This window comes from Podarcis erhardii, assembly GCF_964252035.2.
Source record: "Podarcis erhardii genome assembly, chromosome: 10".
Classification (NCBI taxonomy): Eukaryota; Metazoa; Chordata; class Lepidosauria; order Squamata; family Lacertidae; genus Podarcis; species Podarcis erhardii.
Window position 1 is genome coordinate 73,130,926 of NC_138500.1, and position 20,940 is coordinate 73,151,865.

At 40.7% G+C, this 20,940-nt stretch overlaps 1 protein-coding gene across 5 annotated transcripts in view; it reads right to left on the reverse strand.

The window, feature by feature from the left end:
- Positions 1 to 20,940, reverse strand: part of CACNA2D1 (calcium voltage-gated channel auxiliary subunit alpha2delta 1) — a 390,752-nt gene that overhangs the window by 103,295 nt on the left and 266,517 nt on the right. For all 5 annotated transcript variants that reach the window (XM_081879076.1, XM_081879074.1, XM_081879077.1 and 2 more), the window contains exons 8-10: positions 9,031 to 9,100; positions 6,399 to 6,449; positions 2,959 to 3,058 (exon numbers count right to left, since the gene is read on the reverse strand). In XM_081879076.1, coding sequence (XP_081735202.1) covers positions 2,959 to 3,058; positions 6,399 to 6,449; positions 9,031 to 9,100 — 221 coding nt within the window. The remainder of the gene's footprint in view (positions 1 to 2,958; positions 3,059 to 6,398; positions 6,450 to 9,030; positions 9,101 to 20,940) is intronic.

A 20,940-nucleotide genomic window follows, 5' to 3' on the forward strand; every position in this document is an offset into this window, starting at 1 on the left:
TATTTTTATGTGCAGTTTTGAATATACACATTTTTACGAACAATTTGCCTTAATATACAATGGTACATCTGCTTGCGAACGGGATCCATTCTGGAGGCCCGTTCGCAACATGAAAAGAATGCAACCTGCAGCGGCGTGTCTGCGCACACACAGGTTGTGATTCACTGCTTCTGCGCATGCGTGTGATGTCATTTTTCACTTCTGCGCATGCACGAGCGGTGAAACCCAGAAGTAACCCTTTCCGGTACTTCCAGGTCACCGCGGGACGTAACCTGAAAGAACGTAACATGAAGCAAACGTAACATAAGGTATGACTGTAATGCCTTTTGCATGTCAGTTTTATCAATGTATGCATTTTTATGTACACTTTCCTCTAATATATGCTTTGGGGCATTATTTATTTCTTTATTAAATTTATATCCCACCCTTCCTCCCAAAGCAGCCCAGGGTAGCAAATAAACAAGCGAAGAAACATCTAAAAATAATTCTAGCACTGCTCTTCAAGGCACAAACCTGTCTTTTTAATGTTACTCTTAAAGCACCATTCTCATTACTAGTTCTATAGTTATATTAATCATCATTAGCATCAAAAGCTCAGGAGATTCACCAAACTGGACAGCCCTTGCCAGTCATTCTTCTGTGTGAAAAGCACTCAAGAGACACCTCAAAGTACCCTGGAAATTAATCTTGCTGCCATAATTTGCTTAAAAAACAAGGTACTTCACACAGTGTGAAGGGTAGATAGGTCTTACCTCTGGCTGCCTCTGGCAATAAATTTTATACAATCCACACAATCCAGAAAAGAACATCTGGATTTGATCTCCATTAATCAGGTATGTGCCACATTTGATGGATGTATTTTGCCTTCCCTCAACATTTCTACAGATGTCTCATCTATATTTCTGAAATATATTTTTAGCCCACCATTTATCAAACGATCCCAGGAAGGATTACAACATAGTTAAAAACAATTAACAATCCAAAGCAATTAAGAGCAAATAAAACACAACGCTAAACTTCAGACTTTAAAACACTCATGGAGCCTCCCTTGGCTTCTAATTGCAGCAGCAGTTAACATCCCATAAATGCATGGGGAAACAAACAAGTCTTTGCCAAAAGCATTGGCACTAGACATATTTCCAGATGAATTGCATTCCATGATCAGCATACTCCCCCCCCCCCAGGTATTTCCCTTGTAGGTGGGACAATGCAAAGGAACCCAGGCAGGCTGATTTGTTCCTTCAGATACCGTGGACTTGAGTCATTTAGGCTTTATAGCTCAACACTAGTACCTTAATAGGCAGTCAATGGAGATATTGCTGCATCAGTGTTATATGGTCCCTACTAGCTAACCCAGTCAACATTCTGGCAGTTGTGTTCTAGATTAATTTTAGCTTCCAGGCCATTTCCAAGGACATCCCGACATGAAGTGCATTGCAATAATCTAAACAGGCAATTATCAGAAAATGGGACAATTTGTAGCAAGTTTATTCCTAACTAGGAGGTGATTAAAAGCACTTGATGCCACTGAAGCCATTTATCTAGTGACAGAGCTCTACCAATGACAGGTAACTGACAACAACAACAACAACAACAACAACAACAACTGTTGACACGTTGCTCCATACCTCCCCAGAAGTTTCATAAAGATAATGAAGAACAAAAAAGGAAGTCTGCAGGACTGCATAGCACAAATGCCATGGGATCAAGCAGAAGTCTGCAAATGCTACTTTCTCGAATTAATCCCACAGATAGCAGCAGAACCACAGTATGTTCAGTTCTTAATACAACAGAGGTGATCCAGCAGGATATCATGTCATGGTCAATGATTTCAGAGATTGCCTGGACAATGAGGAGGGATGGGAGGCACCAGCTGGAAAACCTCTAAGGGAAACCACAAAGGAGGAAGGCTCAGAGCCTGGGGGATTGGTGGTGGGACACCAAAGAGAGGTCAGAAGCAGAAGAGTGGGAGGAGTTGTTGGAGAACCTGTGACACAGAGCAGTTCCAATACAAAGGCTGAAACGGAAGAGGAGGGTCAGGAGGCCGCAGAAGAAAACAGGGAGCTTGCCTCTCCCCCTGTGATAAGCTCCCCTCCCCACTTGTGTCCAAGGACACACAGAGTGATGTGTATGGCAGAACAGAGATTAGAGATGCCCAGTCAAAGTTTGAGACTGCTTGGGAAACATCTGGCAGAGGAGGAGCCTGCGAGGGGGTTGAGGGTGGGGACCGTCAGTCCTGGCAACTGCTCCAAAGGGGCAAGACTTAATGGGCAGTGTTGATGAGTTGCATGCTGTTCCTTTAATAAAGAGTTCAAACTCTGCTTCTTGCTTAGTGACCTGAATCTGACTCCAGCCCTGACAGTGATGTCAAAAGCCATCAAGAGATTTAGGAGAATCATCAGGCTCCTCTGTCCCTCTCCCAACAGAAGTCATCTATCTGGATATACAAGGCTATCTCAGTGCTAAAACAAAAACCAGACTGAAAAACGTCTAAGTAATCCACATGCTATTGGACTTGCTGAGCTATCACCCTCTCAAGGACCTTGCTCAGAAAGGAGATACTCATGAATGGGTGGTACTTACCACAAACCTCCAGCTCTAAGAAAGGCTTCTTAATGAGTGAATATACCACCACCTCATTCAAAGAAGCAGGCACCACCCCCTGCCACAAGTAATAAATTATCACATATCTGACCCACCCCTACCACAACATATTCATAGCAACAAAGACGAAAGGTTGGCTGCACCCTTCCTCAGGCCTCCATAATTGAAAGTGATGCCACAAAAAGCAACTCAGCAGGGCTCTAGACCCCTCCAGCAGACCTGTAACAACAGCATTGTATTGTATTGATATAACAAGAACTCTTAATTTTAATATTCAGATTAAGCTCTGAACAGCTTTGAAAGTAGCTCTCCGGGGCACTGTTTCTGGTTTAAGGGAAGGAGAGAGATACTCACTGAAACAACATTCACAAAATCATCATCGGACAAGGTTTCCAACATCTCAATGACGGATGTTCGGATCAACCTCAGTGTTAATCCACTGACACTGCCACTCCTACAGAATAGTAGAAAGAAAGAAAGAAAGAAAGAAAGAAAGAAAGAAAGAAAGAAAGAAAGAAAGAAAGGTCAATATACAGATAGAAACTTAGGTTTCATAAGACAACTCACATATTGTTTTGCTACCCTAAGGATTTGTGCATATTGCTTTTTTATACCTTATACCTTAAGGCAGCAGCACCATTAATTACTGCACTAGCTAGTAACACTAGCTAGCAGACTCTCATTAAACTTTAGTAAATTACTTTTACCACTACTTAGAAGTGGCTTGCAGCAACGTATCAATGATTCCCATTCAGAGAAGGCAAAGAGCCATCTATGTTTCAGACCTCATATGTGGAGATTTATTAGAAGTATCTTCACAATCAAGTCGTGGAATTTGCTGCCTCACATTGCCAGTGATAGCCTCAAGATGGAGTTGGACAGTTTCAAAAGCAGAGTGGACAAATTAATGCAGAAGTCTATTGATGAATGTTAGTCACATTGGGGAACTTTTTCAGCTTGAGGACGGAACTCCTTTGTAGCCAGTTCCCCAGGGGCTACATCACAGCGCAGAAAAGTAGCAGCTATGGTGGCCGTGGATGAAACTGATAGTGCATGGAGCCAGCACACTCTCTCACAACACATGCAACACACATTGCACAGTCACACTTATTCATTCTCATTCTCTCTCTCACACACTCACAAGAGACAACTAGTCTCTCATTATACCCTCTCTCGCCTGCCACAATAAGAACTGAATAGGAGGTTTTTCTGAAGCCTGACTGTCATGGGGGATAACATTTGATGTGTGAGGGGATTCACAGTGCATGAGTTTTCATTGCCCTCCCCCCTCCATGGGTAGATCACGGCCAGTGTTTTTCTACGGTGAGTAGATCACAGTCTCTTGGGAGTTGGATGGGCCTGAACTAGAGGAACCCCACCCTTGGTGTAATGAAACCTGAAGGTTCAGAGTCAGTGCATCTGTGAGTAACAGTGGATGTGTAAAACAAACAATGGAGGAGACTTATTGTGAGCTTCAAGTTGTCAAACTAGACTGCTTTTCCATCTGATCATTCAGGGCTCTTGTTTTTACACACTGAGTTAACTGCTGTTAGGAACAGTTAGATTGACCTATGTACTAGCTATGTGTGGCAAAGCTGCACAGAAGGAAAATCTTGCTATAGTAAGTTATTATGGGATATAGAAAAATCATTTAAAAAAATACTCTCACACACTGTTTTTTGTTTGCCTGCTTGCTTTGCAATTCAATCTAAAATACACCCAAGAGTAGTCTTTTAAACTGCTCTTAATGAAATGCAAAACGGCACTCCTGGTAATCTTAAATATTTCCACTCAGAGTCTAAAGTGCAATGGCAGTGGTGGGGCAGATGCTGCATCATTCACTTCAATTTCAAAGACACTTCCATCACTGAAATGAATGGCAACCCCCCCCCCCACTACATGGACATATTTACCTACCTTTTAAAAGCACTAATTGCAATATGTACCACTGAGACAAAGGGCACCTGAAAATAGCTTTTCATGACCACCACAAAGCCGTGTAGATATAAACCCTTCGTTCTACACAAACCCCTGTGCACCAACCTTAACAAAGAAAGTCCTGCAGAGAGCAGAGTGCTACTTCCATCAAACGCAGCCCCCAGACTTTAAAATGCAGAGATCTAACCTCTGAGTCAAACAAAAAAACCTTTGAAGCTCAATGAGAGATGCTCTGTGAGAGATGGCAACTCTAAATTTATCCTGACATCATACAGTATTGTTTTCATTAGGACTGCAGGATTAAAATATCCGGTAGAAACACATGAAAAGGCAAATAAACATTTCTGCTTCCTCAATAAAAAACAACTTCTTTAATAATACTGATAACAACATTTTACCTGAAATGTTCACTTATTTGGCTTTTACTTCAAAATGTCTTTAAAACACATAGACAGAAAAATGCTATCTGCCTATGAGTGGAGGATAAATAATGCAGGAGCAATACTTAAGGGGCTTGGAAGGCAGAAGACAACCCAGCAATGCTGAACTGCATCAAGATATTTGGAATATAATTCCAAGCCACAAAGAAGTCTCTTCCCTAAGGATTCCCAACTGTGCTCATTAATTCACCAACAAATCCTCTGCTTTGGTCCCCATCATTTCTCACATTTTTCATCACATATGAAAACATATGCCTGGAACATAGGACCAAAATACATGTTATACAGCTGGGTGTACCTTGTTTATTTTTATTTTTTTAAGCAACTTCCACGGCTGCAAATTTCTCTGTGTGTGTAAAGCTTTACAATCCTATTTTTGTCCACTAAAATTGCCCCATTGCCCCACTGGAAAATAGATATGGGTACTCCTAGACTTTTGCAGATAAAAAGCAGTTGGTGGAACATTTCTGAGTGGAAAAGCACTGTTCCTAGCTTCTCACTGACAGCTTTAAATGCTGTTACCAGCTTTTTAAAATGTGCAGGAAAAATACATGCAGCTGCATTTAAGATGTGGGTCACCCCCAATTTAACTGGTTTCTGCTGACACAGATAGCCGTACCAACCTTTTTTGTGTCTATGTGTTGACAAAAATAAAAGTGATACGGAAGGGGGGGGCATGTCTTCTTCACCTTCTTCTTCGCTACAATATATCAATTTATTTCCAATTGTCAATGTCAAAAGGGACTAAAATCTATAAAATTCATAGAAAATCAACGTGCCAGTTTGCTCAATTTCTCTAGGACTCCATCACACCTCCCCTGTCCAGCATAATCCCTCAAGCAAGGTGTTAAGACCCTAATCCTGTCAAATCGCTCTGATCAGCCTTTCCTCCAGGCAATGTCAGGTGGCAGACTATGCATATTTGAGACCATTGTTTTCTCATCCCCAGGAAGTGTTTATCTGTGCATATCTCCAGCTTTGCATATTCCCTCCTCCATATGTTAATCTGTGTAACCCAACCTCCCTTTAATATATTCATGATGTAATCTGTGTAACCAAACCTCTCTTTAATGTATTCATGACGTGTTTTGCACTGTATTCTGGGACATGGAGGGAGTTTCAAAAACTCATGTCACCCCTTTCTCACTGTTCAATCTCGCCTTGAACCTGTTGCGCAATAAACTTGGATCTTCTGCAGTTTGCTCCTGTCTACGGCTGAGCTCATTTTCCTCCGCAGGGACCCACGGACTTAGTCCGATGAGCTGGGCGGCAGAGCAGCCTCGCACCCAGATTTTAGCCGTAACAAAAAGTAAAATAGATTTTCATTTAAAAACATTTTCGGGCCTCTTTTCTCTTGTTAAAAAGCCAAAACTTTTCCTATCTTCCTGTGTTTGCACCTAAATTTTAGGTACTTACGCATCGACTAGAATGAGCATGTCTTTGGGAGATGCAGCTCCTTGGATATACCTGAAACAAAAAGACATATATTTATACATAAGAAAGACTGGAAGTTTTTTTAAAAAATACCATGCTGATGTTTGATCTGTGTAAGTTCTGGTGCTGAAAACCAGATATTGCTGAATCAAAGAACCTTTGTAGTGTATCCCAGCAGGAAACACATGCAAACATTTCTTTTTCCTTTAGCATTCTTCCTTCGTGGTAAACCACAGGTCAGGAAGAAAGAAGATCTTAAGGTGGTTAGGTACACAATTTTTTTCAATTTTTTGCAACAAAAAAAGACAGAAAGCATTTGATAAAGAGATGCTCATGTCAAGTTTACTAGGTGACTTAGTCCAACAGCTCAACTTAAATAAGATAAACTGCCTTCACTGACCCACACATTTACAAATGTTAAGGTGCAAGCTGATGTAGAAGATTTTTGATGAGGCTTTGATGTTTTGGTTTGTTTACTAATTAGCAGCTCAACAGGGTTGCTTTAAATATTGTGAAAGAGGCACTCAGGAAATCGTTTCTTAACTCTTTCCTCCTGATTCTCCTAACTAATGCAGTTCCCAGCATTTTTTTGGGGGGGGGGGTGTACAAATTTGCCACACCCTTCCTCCCCTGGAAGAAGAGGGGAGGTGGTATTTCTTCCTTCCAGGTGTGCTGGCAAATTGCTTTCCCCCTCAAGTCCTTACAGAGCAGCCAAAAGAATGTTTGGGAAGGGGAAGGTTCAAAACTCCTTTTCCCAGAGCACCAATTTTTCCAGTCTTCAAAGTAACATCATGTGTCTGCCGATTAATAAAATGGAAGGCACAGAAGATCTATGAGGATCTCCTAATCTGCATTTAGTTTGAGTCAAATTCTGCTCTCTTTTACAAACAAACACAAACACATGGATAGCACACTTATTGTATGTGCCACTCAATATAAATACTGCTCACACAGTACAGACTAGTTTGCCAAGAAGTTTATGAATTCTAAATAAAACTAATGTGTTTTCTCAAGCAGAAAACCTAAAAAAAACCCTACCTTGCTACTTTAAATATGAGTAACTAATTTTCTATATTAATATCCCACTTCTCTCTTAATCTGCCTATCCAAAAAATCGGTATGTATGTGGGCTGAATAAATATCATCTGAAACAGAGGGCAGTAAGCTGAGTGCAGCGGGGAAATAAGAAAGGCCTGGAATATTATACCTGCAAGAGAGCTGCTTCCCATAGGAGAAGACAGAGGATCCACAATTTCTATACCTATTGGGGGGGGGGGAATTGTGACATCACACCAATCTCCCTCTGCAATTCAGGTCTAAGAAAATAAAGCAAAGTGGTCTGAGAGGATTGTGGGATTGGCGTTTACTACTCTTGGTACTTTCCATACCACAGAAAAAGTAAAGCTTGCTGCATTGGGTCATGACAACTTGCCCTAATATGGATGTTCTTGGTATGTTAGTTCTTCCTCTCCTTTTTGCATTAGCAAAAATTGGGGGGGGGGATATTACTAAAAGGGCCATAGGACTGGACAACAGCTTAGTTTACTGATATCTAAAGGAAAGAGACAATAGGAAGGAAGGAAGGAAGGAAGGAAGGAAGGAAGGAAGGAAGGAAGGAAGGTAGGTGGACAAAAGTCCTGGGAATTGGTATGTTCCCCTAGTGCCCCCCCTCCCAACACATTCCCACCGTTTGGTGGTCAGTTCAATAGTATACAGTAAAAATGCAAACAATCTAGAAGTAGCTAGGTGACTGATAGAGTTAGTCTAGACAGAAGGGAAATATCTTTGTTTAACTGTAAACTACTTCTGGAGTGATTTGGTGATATCTGGACTAAATATTAGCGTAAGCTGCTATGCCCATTTTCATGGGGGTCCTTTTCCCACCTGCACTAGGGGTCAAGATAGGATGGAAGAATACCATGTGCCCAGCAGCCACCAACACCAGATGACTTCCTGCTATGGTGAAATATAGGACACCCCCTCCCCTGGCCACCAATTTGGAAGTTGCTGGGGGACGGCTGTGCTTGGCAAGAGCAAGATGGTGGGAAACTCTTTTACTCTCCGGACTATCCATAGTCTACGTAGGGGCAGGCCTTTCTTGGACCCAGTCAATGTCTTCATAGCCCCACTCCCACCCACCCTCTTTGCATGCTGTTACTACAGCAATCTTAGAGCTATGTTTCGGATTTCTATTAGCCTCCAGTTGACAGGGCTAGGAATAAATTTTACCCTGAATCAGAACAGTGTGCAGCCATACTGGAATATGATGGAAGGGAATGGTCATTGCATGCTGGTGAGAGGAAGGAAGACTGGGAAACGGAGCTGTATTGTTCAATTGGCTTTAGGAGCACATTTGGAGATTCAAATCACAGACCATATATTGGCATGCATACCTTACTAAGCGATATACACACAAACACAAACACACATACACAAATACATATTTCCAACCTACCAGTGCAATGAACATCATCAGGATCATAACATTGTTTTCAATGCTTGTTTTTTAAATATGCTTTTAGCTGTTTCTATTTTATTTGGAAGCCACATTGAGCTCCATCAGGGGAAAAGGCAGGATATAAATAAATATCACCAGCACTACAGTGATGCTTACCATGGTCTTCTACGGACATCATACAGATCTATCTTGTTTGGAGCTTGACTTTTGTCTACCCATGGAGATGCTGAAAATAATAATAACAATTCTTTAGGTTAGACAGGACCTTTTCAGGAAGCACAAGCCAGCACTACCCAAAAATGAAAGTGCTTTCTGTTCTGGGCCTTTATTTAAAGGGTTCTAAGGAACCCAGGGTGGGAGTTAGACTTTGGCTTGAGGGCCAGCTGATCAGGCCCCTGCCCTCATGTGAGTTTGTCAGCTACCCCTTCAGAAAGCAGTAACTTGCAGAGGACCCACCACCCATCCAGTTGAGTCATTGTCTGGAACTGTGGCCATGTCACTGCAGGTCATAGTGGAACTCAGGAAACTGCTGCTCTTTATTTTCCTTTCCTATGAACAGATAACTATTAGTGTCTCTCTTCTTCCTCACATTTCTCGTTTTCCGAATCTTGTGCTCCTCTAAGCCTCCCATTACCAAATCCATCATGTGCATTTGAACTTTCTCCCCTGTTGCATCAATGAACCCACTGCAGATCTGCTGGCTCCCTAGCATAAAATAGCAAACTCTCTGCCTTTCATGCACTGCAATATCTGTACCAGAAACTGTCTGCCTACAGTTCAGGCAGCATGGGTTTGGGGATCAAGTATCTATATCACTAGTTCATATTTCTGTGTTGGCATTTTCAGCTACAAACCCATTTTACTTATTGTCCACTCTTTTGTGTAAAGAGGCATTTTATCAGCAGGTATATTGACATTTGATGATTCATGCTAATTCTGCAAGCGAGCAAGACTGTATCAGCATTTATAAATAGCTAATAACATAGTTATAAAATATAAATATATATTTGTGTGTGTGTGTGTTATAAAATAGCTAATAACATAGCTGGCAAGGTTATGCTTAAAATTCTACAAGGCAGGCTTAAGCAGTATGTGGACCGAGAACTCCAAGAAGATCAAACCTATCCATTCTTAAGGAAATCAGCCCTGAGTGCCCACTGGAAGGACAGATCCTAAAGCTGAGGCTCCAATACTTTGGCCACCTCATGAGAAGAGAAGACTCCGTGGAAAAGATCCTGATGTTGGGAAAGATGGAGGGCACAAGGAGAAGGGGAGGACAGAGGATGAGATGGTGGGACAGTGTTCTTGAAGCTACCAGCATGAGTTTGACCAAACTGCGGGAGGCAGTGGAAGACAGGAGTGCCTGGCGTGCTCTGGTCCAGGGGGTCACAAAGAGTCAGACACGGCTATACGACTAAACAACAACAACAAATAACATAGAGCAATAACCAATGTGGCATGCAACTGTCTCCCAGTTAGAGATCCCCAAAGTTGTGCTTCTGTGAACATGTGTGCAAGATACAGGTTTACATGTGTTTCTTCTGGAACACTGCTTCATTATAATGAGATGTGACACCTGGCCCAGTGAGCAGGTGGCACTGTGGTCTAAACCAGTGTTCCCCAACCTTGGGCCTCCAGCTGTTTTTGGACTACAATTCCCATCATCCTTGACCACTGGTCTTGCTAGTGAGGGATGATGGGAGTTGTAGTCCAAAAACAGCTGGAGGTTGGGGAACACTGGTCTAAACCACTGAGCCTCTTGGGCTTGCTGATAGAAAGGTTGGCAGTTCTATAACCTTTACTGCTGTTTGAATAGAAGAGATTTAATGCAGACATAATAAAACATAATATAAATATGGAACTAGTGTGTTTTACTTTGGTTGTATTATGATCTAGTTTCTAGCTTTGTTCACAACTGGTTTGATTGCATGTTTTATAGAGCACAGTGGCTTGTAAATTACTAATTTTCTTTGGGTTGGTGTTCTCTGTATAGCCATAAATATATGGTATTTATTATGCCTTCCTGTAAATTTCAGTATCATTAAAGAAAATTCATCTAACAATAAAGAATTAAATCTATTAAACTATAACTTCTTAGCTTATTTTATGCCTTTATTCTGTTTTATTTATAAGATAATTATACTAAAACTCTTTCACCATTTCCCACTTGCTAATTATTTTCCCAAATGAAAAACTGTAGTATAGGACACAATGCATCTATGGAAGAAATTATATGATTCATTGATTTTTCAACTGTGGTACAACGGCCAATCATTTTGCTGGCCCAGCTGGAAGAGGAGACATGACGCCAGGAGAAGATAAAAGTCGACTTCTGGAAGAGCACACCTAAAGTCAGGTGGGGATTGGCGCTCCTGGTATCTCAAGGCAGACCCAGTGTCGGAGAAAGAAATGGGGGACGAGGCATAAGTCACCCCAACCTCAGGGGGGGGGATCCTGAGGGCAGAACCCATGGTGGCGCGAAAAGGGGTCTCCCACAGCGAGAAAACAAAACATATAATTAAGACGCAGGGAGAACCTCCATGCAAACGGGCTAACCCGTTCCCATCAGATGTCAAAGCAATAAATAACTATCTGACATTCAGAAGACATCTTAAGGCAGCCCTGTTCAGGGAAGTTTTTAATCTGTGATATTTTAGTGTATTTTTGGTTTTTATGGAAGCCGCCCAGAGTGGCTGGGGAAACCCAGCCAGATGGGTGGGGTACAAATAATAAATTATTATTATTATTATATAACCCACTCCCCAATGCAAACGCCCCCAAAACCTGACGAGGCAGCGCTGAACTCTCCTATAAGAGAGAGACTGTTAAAAATAAGACGTTCTTCTCCCGAAACAGCTGTAGAAAAGCTCAGAATTTTTAGAAACTCCCCACTAGCGAAGGTGGGCAGCAAGGAAGAAGACGAGATGCAAAGTTTTTTAAATACAGAGTTTGGTCTGAAGTTAAGAGGGGACCACAACACAGCACAGACAATGCCTCTTAAAATACATCGCAAGGAGTTCGTTAGGAATAAAAACAACATGCCAAAGGCTCAAAGAAATTGTGACAAGATAGAGACAGAGATAAAAAGAAGGAAAAGTAAAGACTAGATAAAGGAAAACAGGCGGCACCCTAAGGGGAAAGCAGAGAATCTATAAGACCGCCACAATTAAACACAAAACACAGAATTGCAAATAAACATACCTGTATTTGGGGAAATTCCAGAGGAGTTGGCGTGAAGGAGCCGCCATTTGCGGAAGTGAAAGAGTGTGACCAGGAAAAGACACCAAAGAGAGGACTAGAATTGTAAATGAAGAGAGGTTTTGAGGAAGGAAAGAATCAAGAGGGAATATAGAGACCTCTTGTGGCCAGTATCAGAAAAGGAAAATAAATAATTCGAAGAATAGCACCAAAAAAAATAACTACAGGAGTAAATTAAATATTTTTAAAAATATAAAGAGAATAAATAACACAGAAATAGGAAAACACCGAATAACCCAGCAGGGAATGGACTCATAATTCTTTACTTTAGGGGAATTCCCTAAAAGTTACAAAACCTCAAGAAACAAAAGAAAAGGAAGAGCAGATGGGACGAGAACCCAATGGGATCAAAGAAAGCCCAACCAACAAGCGGTTTTGCTACATTCTTGAACCACCAAAGAAGAGTTTCAGTTATATAAAGTGAGAGCAATGTGGACCTGAAAGAACTTATAGCGGCGATGGAAAGAATGGGAAAAAATATAGGTGAAAAAATAACAACACTGGATGGAAATATCAGAATACTAGACAGAAAGATGGAAAATATGGGGACTAAGATTGAAAAAAAACACCAGTCTAATAATGGAACTCTCTAATCAAGTAAATCAATTGACAACCAAACATAAAGATTTAGACACAACAGTCCAGGAGGTAAAAGTGAAGATGCAAAAACAAGATGAAACTATTTTAAAAAATCAAGTAGACCAAAAAGAGATGAAAAGATACCAAGAAAAAAATAAAAGAGAAATCGAAGAATTGAGGAAAATACAGGAGGACACCTGGGATGCCATGGCTGTCCTGGAGATGAAACAGAGAGAAATGGTTCTCCGCTTGCGGGTAATTAAAGCGAACCAAGATGAAGAAATTGCTATGAAAATAACAAAAGCCTTGGCAGACCGGTTAGAAGTATGAGAACAGGACCTGATACTGGACATTGAGAAAATATTTAGAATAAGAGTGAACAAATCAAAGACCAGAAAGGGTCCAGGAGACTGCCTGATTTTCCTGAATTCGAGGAAAACTTTTGTTGAAGGGTAGAATGGACCCACTCTACATAGAAGGGAACTGCATTGAAATAATGAAAAAAGTTCCAACACTACTCAAAAAAAGATAATTACATATTTATGACCTCAGTGATTAAAAAAAATGTTTAAATGGGAATTCCCCAAGGGACTATCTTTTACATACAAGGATAGGAGAAGATCCTTCAGATCAGTAGAAGAAACAAAAATCTTCTGGAGAAAATACTGGGAGGAATTAGGAGGAGAGAAACTTCCAGAGTGAAAGAAAGAAAGACAAGACTAAGACTTTCTACTAAAAATGACATTTAATATCGTTCTCAGATTATCTTCACACGAAATTATCTATTTTAAGTATAAAGTGAGATTGTTTTAATTTAATAAAGTGGTATGGCACTAAAATGTATTTCATGAAACGTGAATGGGATGAATAGTAAACTTAAGAGGAACAGAGTAGAATGTACATTAAAGAAAAGAAAATGGGACATTCATATCTCCAAAAACCATATTAGGTTATTAAAAAACACAAGGTTGGGAATATGACTTCTTGTCTTCTCATAACGAATGCTTGTACAGTGTTCAGCCTGGTTGGTGTTGCATTTCACGAGCCCTGTTCAGCTATATGAAAGGGAACATGTTCACTGGCCTTCTGCATTCCATTGCATCTCCAGCAGGCAAGCGCCAACGCAGTCCAAAATTTGGTCAGGAAGATCTAAAGCAGGAAGCATGCTCTCCACACGCAAGTTTGCGCAGGGTTTAAAATCATGCAAGGAGCCTAAGTGTCTCAAGCAGACTTCCTGCTTCAGGATAAAAGAGAAAAGTGAAGAGAGTGTCCCTGCCTTGAGAGTGAAGGAACCTCAGAGTAAGCTAAATGGAAGGTGACTTTTTGCTGTCCTCTACTACTTGTTGTCTTGTCAAGGATAATGCCAGACAATTGCTAACCACAATAGACTATGTCTACTTACATTCAATATTTATATGCTGCTTTTCCTAAGTGCTCAAATAATTTCACATTTATTACTTTATGAATCCTTCCGATGATCTGCTAAAGTATTAGTATTCCTGTGCAGAAAGGATTCAGAAATGTGTGAAACAATGCACATATGCTCACACTCTATTGGAATGTAACGGGAGGCATCTTAAAAGTGGCCTGGCACAACTTTGCCTAAGGCTGCAGTCCTAACCTAGGAGTGAGCCCCGTGGAATTCGAAAGGACTTCCTTCTGAGTAGATATGATTAAGACTGTTTTTCACTACTCAGTTAAATTTTAAATGGGTGATTTGCAGCTCATGCCCCTAACTATAATGCTATACCTGCAATGTTGTGTATCTCAGTAAATTATCTATGTTCTTTCAGAGCCTTCTGAATGTCCTCCCCATAAAAGGTGTCTTTGAGCTTCAGTTGTAAAATTGAAAGCCTCAGTTACTCAGAAATATATAAGCAGCCAGCAAAGGTCTCCCATTTAACTTTCGTTTTGTAAGAGCTCAGATTCGTTTTGCACAGAGTTTTATATCAGCCAGCCTCCTATTACTTGCTACACAGTAATGACTCTCTTTGGTAAGTCCAATATCGAGGCAAAACTATTACCTGCCAGTAACAGTTAACACAAGAGCAGCTGTGCACAGCAAGGCTTTCATTTAGAGAGATAGCATTTTATTATGAATTGATTTTCAAAGCTGATCCATTATTTATTTGCCTAAGCAGACAGGAAAACTTCAGCAAAGGAAGCAACCTGAGCCAGTCAAGATTTAACAGAAAAGCAAGTTTCAATATTATTTCAAAAAAAAGAAAATAATGCTTACACCTTTTTATTTTGAAACTATTAATCAAAGGGGGTCCCAACCCTTTTAGCCCACATTCAGGCTGTAATGATCCTCTTTCTATAAATTCTTCTAAATGTGTGGTATTCCTTCAGTAATAACGGAAATTCTATACCTAAGATTACAGAGCCAGCAATCTGTGAAGGTTAGCATCCGTAAGACACCTCGGTAGAACTTTGTCCTATTGAAATTATTGTGCTGACGAGATTAGATAAATAATATTTGTTTAAAAAGAACCTGGAAAAGGCAAAATAAAATGAAGAGCAGGTAACTGGATGGCCTCAAGAGCTGCATAAAAATATACTAGCTCATTAGCACTTAAACCAGTCTTAAGAGAACAAAAGGAATAAATGTGCTGCCTATTGCAGTAGTATAATGAACTATTGATTTACAATTATAATCTAAATTACACCTGTAATTAAGAAAAAATGGATGAGAAACTGATGAGGAATGTGGAATGGACCATTCTCTGGCATCTACCAAAATCATGTTTCTGCAGTTCTAATTTGAACTTTTTATTTATTGTTCTGCTGTATGCTTTCATTTTGTTTCTTTTAGTCACATTATTACTTTTTTTTGAGGGCTGGGGATGCAAGAAAAATATAATTTAAAATGATAAATGCCATGTCCATTCATTTGAAGTTGGAGAAAAGAAACAAGCCTTGTAATTCACTAGAGATCCAGCTTCAACAAGAGAGGGGCTCCTTGATGAAAAACATTATTGGTTTCAACATGTCTCTTTGACATTCTGCTTTTCATGAGAATAACCTATTTTTCAAATTGTCTCTGTCTGGGAAGCGGTCCCTACTACCCTATGATGCAGCACACCAACAGCCATCGTGGTCGGAGACAGAGCTGAAACCTCCCCAGACAATTTCACTGCAGCAGTCCAATTTGACTAGGCTCATACATCAGTCGTAAACTTATTCCCATCAGCGATATTTTCTCGGGTACTGCTGCGATGAAAGCTGGCTACTTGGCTTAGCCTGGCCTTGAACAATGCTGGACTTGGCCTCAAGGTAAAAACCTTGAGCTGCATTCAGGGCTGGAGTTTGACGTCAACATTTTCAGAGAAACAAAGCAGAAGGTTGGGGAGGGGAGGACAATCTCTTCAGCACAAAAAAATGAGACCTACACTTTCTGGTGATTTAGACAGTGGAAATGGAGTGACCTTATGCTATTCCAGCCATACACTGTAATTGATTTTCAAGATGAAACTGCTAAACTGTGCTGTTGTCATCTAATCAGTTGGACATAAAGGGAAGGACACGCATAATGTGATACATAATGTAAGAGGCACAGAAAGAAAGAGCCTTTGCCAATCAATTCTCTATGAGAACCAAAGTTCATTTTAAACAATTATGAACAAGTCAAGCACACTGCAACAAAATGCAGCTGTTTTATTTCTCTTATTCATTGTGAGGTTTCCTCAGCAGTTTAATAATCTGCATGCCATTCAAGGTACTAGAAGTCCAGCAGATATATGAAATGAATGTGGTGTGGTTTGTTTTGTATTGTTATGGGTTTGGGAGGGGTCAGATTTCCCTACATTCCTGGGTGCCAGATTCACCCCATAATTCCCGGGGTTAGTAAAAGTTGGAATTAATCAAAGTTTGGTTAAACTGGATTTAGTTATGCTGATGAGCCAAGCCAGCTGGCCCACCAAGGAAACCATCAGAGGGCAAGACTGCCGGGCAAGGAGAAGTGGGGCACATTTTTTGTTGGGTGCTAGTAGGCAGAGGGAAAGGGCAGTTTTAAGGTTTCAGCTTTGAATGATGTAGGCTTGGGGAGGTCCTTGGAGTCAGTTAGCAGAAGGAGAAGGAAGGGCAGAACTCCAAGTGAGCTGGGGAAGACAGGCTGCACTAAGAGACACAGAAGAAGGCTTTTCGCTATCCTTTGACTCCAGTGCTGTCCTTAAGGGGGAAACCGGACCCTCAAAGGATGCGAAAGCTCTGCAATCCCGCCATCACAGGCTCAGGCTATATAAGGCTATATATGTGTGTGTAAAGACATATATTATAAAGACACTGCAGTCTTCGCTGTGCCTCGTTTCTGAAGGAAACATGGACCCTGTGTAAGTGCCTGGAAGCCCTGGAATTTCATACCACTCCAACATAGGGGTGGCTGAGGAATGGGAAATGGCTGGGTAGGGTGGGCTAAAATGTCATTGTGTTATGATCTACACCCAGTGTGTGTGTGTGTGTTTGTGTGTTTCCCCTCACAGAAGTACCATATTTAACATTGTGCTACAAGTGAAAATACCTCCAGACATATTATTCCACTTACGCAGGTTCTAGTGCAAGTTCTGCCAAAAATGGAAACAAAAATTCCTACAGAACCAACTTATCAAACCACTATGTGATTTCTGTTTGTGAAACAGAGAAAATGGCTACCTCTCTTCCACTCATAGTTCTTTGAAGAAAACCCTCCAAACTACTGTGCTGGAGTTCTTAAATGTAACTAAGAATATAACTCTACAGCATGGAGGTGGACAATCTGTGCCACACATGCCACAAGAGGAAGGACTAAGGACAGCCACATAGCCCTGTCACTCCAAGACAAGAGACAAGAAGTCCTTGAGCCTGGTTGTGACAAAGCAATTGCTACACACCTGCCTGCTTGCTTCTTTTGAGCTGAACTCTGGTCTCCCCACCTTCAGTAGACAGGTAACCACATTCTATAGCAGTACTGTATATATATATAATTACACAAAAGTAGTAATATCTCATACTCTAGACTTTACATCTATTTTATTATTGAAAAGAGAAGTGAACAACAATAAGATTAAAGCATCCTACCAAAGTCAACCATAAAAATCATGGAAAGAGAAAACTTGTAACATGCTTGCCAAAAAGCCTGGCTACTATTACTGTACCACAAAGTGGGGGCTCTCTCTCAATATATTTGTTATTCTATCCTTCTACATTGTTGGAATAGCAGGGGTATGCAGACTGTTCCAGTGTTTCTTCTCCTTTTTTCCTCAGCTCACCTATGTACAGTAGTTAAGATTGCAAGTTGGCAGTTTCCTTAAGTTTCTAGAGAAATTTATCTCCATTGTTTACAGCTTGCTCCACTGATTTCTATGCAGAAATGGCAGATGTCAAGATTATGTGCATTAAAAACAACATAAATACCGGTAACACACACAACTTGTGTCATAACAACAATTAAAAAGTCTTTGTGTGGCTTAAAAATACATGCCACTATGTTTCTCTATAAAATACTTATACCTGTACTAAGAAAAGAGGGGGGGAATTGGTTGAACGTGAGGGCTTTTTTAATGAGAACATAAATTCCTTAGCGACATTTTCTTAGGTTTCTCAGAAAGAGCTTTTCTGCTTGCTATACTTTCTTCAATACAAAAGAAAGAAAACAAACCAAAATGTTCAGGATTCCTGAAAGCAAGTCTTGTTTTGCTCACACAAACACACAGTCAACATTCAAGTATTTGAAAGTTGCTAAAAACAAGAGCCTAGGGCTTGCCAATCAGAAGGTCGGTGGTTCGAATCCCCATGATGGAGTGAGCTCCTATTGTTTGGTCCCTGTTCCTGCCCACCTAGCAGTTTGAAAGCACATCAAAGTGCAAGTAGATAAATAGGTACCACTCCAGCGGGAAGGTAAACGGCGTTTCCGTGCGCTGTTCGTTCACCAGAAGCAGCTTAGTCATGCTGGCCACATGACCCGGAAGCTGTATTCTGGCTCCCTCAGCCAATAAAGCGAGATGAGCGCCACAACCCCAGAGTCGGCCACGACTGGACCTAATGGTCAGGGGTCCCTTTACCTTTACCTAGAAATAAGTGTTCGGTGGTTATTCTGTGAAAGGACAAACACTTTCTTCTACAGCTCACTTCATGCATTCAAAAGGCCACCTGGGGGCATAAAATGTGTGGGATGGGCAAGTGGGCCTATGCGCCTCTCAGTTGTGGCGGTTCCACCTGTGGCCTTTCTCAATCGGGTAGGAAGGTCTGGGTGGGGCTTCTAAGCATAGTCAGCGGAATACACTTAGAGGTTTCCTCAGGATCCAAAACCCTGATCATGCTAATTTCCCTTAATATTTTCTGATTTGATATTGCTGTATATCAGTTAAGGCTTTTCAGTAACGGTAAAGTAGATTCACCACCTTGTTATTAAGGGAAATTATCCAAATAATGCAACACTCATGTTTATGGAGCTAGTTAGTTCACATATTTTGCATAGGCTCTTTATTTTCAGAATTTGATTCTGTCAATGGGTGACCAAGCATAGCTGTGACATCCATACTTTGGAATTCCCAGCCCACTGAAAATCTGCAATATCCTCACAGTTACTGAAATATCCCTGGTGAGTCAAAATTGTTGCTGAAAACAATGTGCTCTTGATAAATGATTTTTCCCCCTGAAACACCTTGGGCTCATAATAAATGATACCTTGTAGCACCCAAATTACCCCAAAAAAACACATTTTGTGGCATTTTTGGGGACACGAATCGACCAAATATGGACAACTAAAGGACTGGCACCCAAGACTAGAAAAGTGGAAATCTGCCCAAGAACCTGCTCCGACCATAATGCCCTGAAAGTGGAATTGAGATTAAACACAGCCGGGTCCTTCAGATGGAAAATGAATGACACATTACTAAGAGATCAGGAGATTGTTAAGAAGGCCCAAAAAACTCTAAAGGACTATTTTGAGATAAACTTAAACACCACAGTGGAAAAAAGAACAATCTGGGACGCAAGTAAAGCAGTCATGAGAGGGTTTCTAATACAACAAAATACGATAAAGAAAAGACTCTGGAATGAAAAGGAGAAGGTACTGGAGAAAATAAGAGAAGGAGAGAAAAAATTAAGATCTAGGCCTAAGTCGAAGGAAGTGCTGAGAGAAGTGAAATTTTTCCAAGCACAATATTCGAAATTGATAAACCAAGAAGTGGAATGGAAAATTAAACAAATGAAACAAAGATCTTTTGAATCAGCAAATAAGTGTGGGAAACTGCTAGCATGGCAGTTGAAAAAAAGACAAAAACTAAATACAGTTACAAATCTAGAGATTGAAGGGAGAATTGTTCAGAAACCCGAGGAAATTAGAAAGTGTTTCCAGAGATATTTCAAAGAACTTTACGCACAAGGGCCGCAGAAAGAGTCCGAGGTGGACCAATTCGTTAAAACCAATGGATTACAAAAAATACCCCAGGAAATGAGAACAATCCTGAATGGTAAAATTTCACAGCAGGAAATCGAAAGTGCCATACAGAACCTCCAACTAGGCAAATCTCCAGGCCCTGATGGACTTACCTCCAAATATTATAAGGTTCTTAAGGACTACTTGATACAACCCCTGATGGAGGTTTGTAACCAGATCATGGAGGGGAAGAAGGCACCGGAAACGTGGAAAGAAGCTTTCATCACATTGATACCTAAATCAGAGACTGAAAAGACTCAACTTAAGAACTACCGTCCCATCTCACTCCTAAATGTGGATTATAAAATTTTTGCGGATATTCTGGCAAGTAGGTTTAAAAAAGTACTTAATGGAGTGATTCACAAGGATCAGGCGGGCTTTCTCCCTGGCAGGCATTTGTTTGACAACACCAGAAACATCATTGACATTTTGGAACTTTTACAAACAAATCTTAATACTAGAGCGGTGTTAATTTTTATTGATGCGGAGAAAGCCTTTGATAACATTTCTTGGATGTTTATGAAGAAAAATTTGGAAGGGATGGGAGTGGGACGGGGGTTCGAAAATGGAATAGAAGCAATTTACTCAGAACAAAAAGCTAAATTGATAGTAAACAATGTGGTGACAGAGGAGTTTAAAATTGAAAAAGGGACACGGCAGGGGTGCCCCCTATCACCTCTATTGTTTATTTCAGTCCTGGAGGTGCTATTGAACATGATCAGAAAGGACCAGTTGGTACAGGGAATTAAGGTCGGAGTGAAACAATATAAACTAAAAGCATTTGCAGATGACTTGGTACTAACATTACAGGA